We start from the raw sequence: 765 nt of genomic DNA on the forward strand, positions 1-765 counted from the left end.
TCTTGTTTGCTTTGCAACTTTGCTGTTGCTTTGTGGCGTTTTAGCACTTTGAGTTGCTTGTTGACTTTTTCGATAATATTTCTGTCTGTAATTACGTTCTGTCTGTTTTTCTTCAGTTTATACTGATTGGATGAGGATTTGCAGGAGCAAATGGGAGTTCCAAGCAGAGCAGGAGTGAGAAGAAGAGCCGCAAGGCGATGTTGAAACTTGGCATGAAACCAGTTACAGGTGTTGGCAGGGTCACCATCAAGAGAACCAAAAATGTAAGCTAATTTTTTATGTTTCATGTAAATAATGAGATTGTCTTGTTTGAGTTATTTCGTTAACGTTGTGTTCTGGTTTATCAGATCCTATTTTTCATCTCAAAGCCTGATGTTTTCAAGAGCCCACATTCTGAGACATATGTCATATTTGGGGAGGCAAAGATAGAGGATTTGAGCTCTCAGTTGCAGACACAGGCTGCCCAGCAGTTCAGGATGCCAGACATTAGTTCTGTGACGGCCAAATCTGAAAACCCTGCGGCAGCTGCTGGACCACCAGCAGACGAAGAAGAGGAGGTGGTTGACGAAACTGGTGTGGAGCCTAGGGATATTGATTTGGTCATGACGCAGGCAGGAGTGTCGAGGAACAAGGCCGTCAAGGCTCTTAAGACTAGCGATGGGGACATTGTCAGTGCTATTATGGAGCTCACCACCTAAGTTGCCCTCTTCATTTTCTTTAGCTGTTATATTTTCCTGATTATCAGTTTTCCAAACAGTTGTCATC

The 765-nt window shown here is 43.3% G+C and overlaps 1 protein-coding gene across 1 annotated transcript; it reads left to right on the plus strand.

Moving 5' to 3' along the window:
- Positions 1 to 144: 144 nt before the first annotated feature.
- On the plus strand, positions 145 to 752 carry LOC112094869 (nascent polypeptide-associated complex subunit alpha-like protein 2; the record flags this gene model as incomplete). The annotated part of the gene is made up of 2 exons (XM_024176579.1): positions 145 to 263; positions 348 to 752. Coding segments are annotated over 2 exons (470 nt in total), but the record flags the coding sequence as incomplete, so codon positions are not given.
- Positions 753 to 765: the final 13 nt, after the last annotated feature.

Source organism: Morus notabilis, unplaced genomic scaffold (genome assembly GCF_000414095.1).
Source record: "Morus notabilis unplaced genomic scaffold, ASM41409v2 C11307907, whole genome shotgun sequence".
NCBI classification, from domain to species: Eukaryota; Viridiplantae; Streptophyta; class Magnoliopsida; order Rosales; family Moraceae; genus Morus; species Morus notabilis.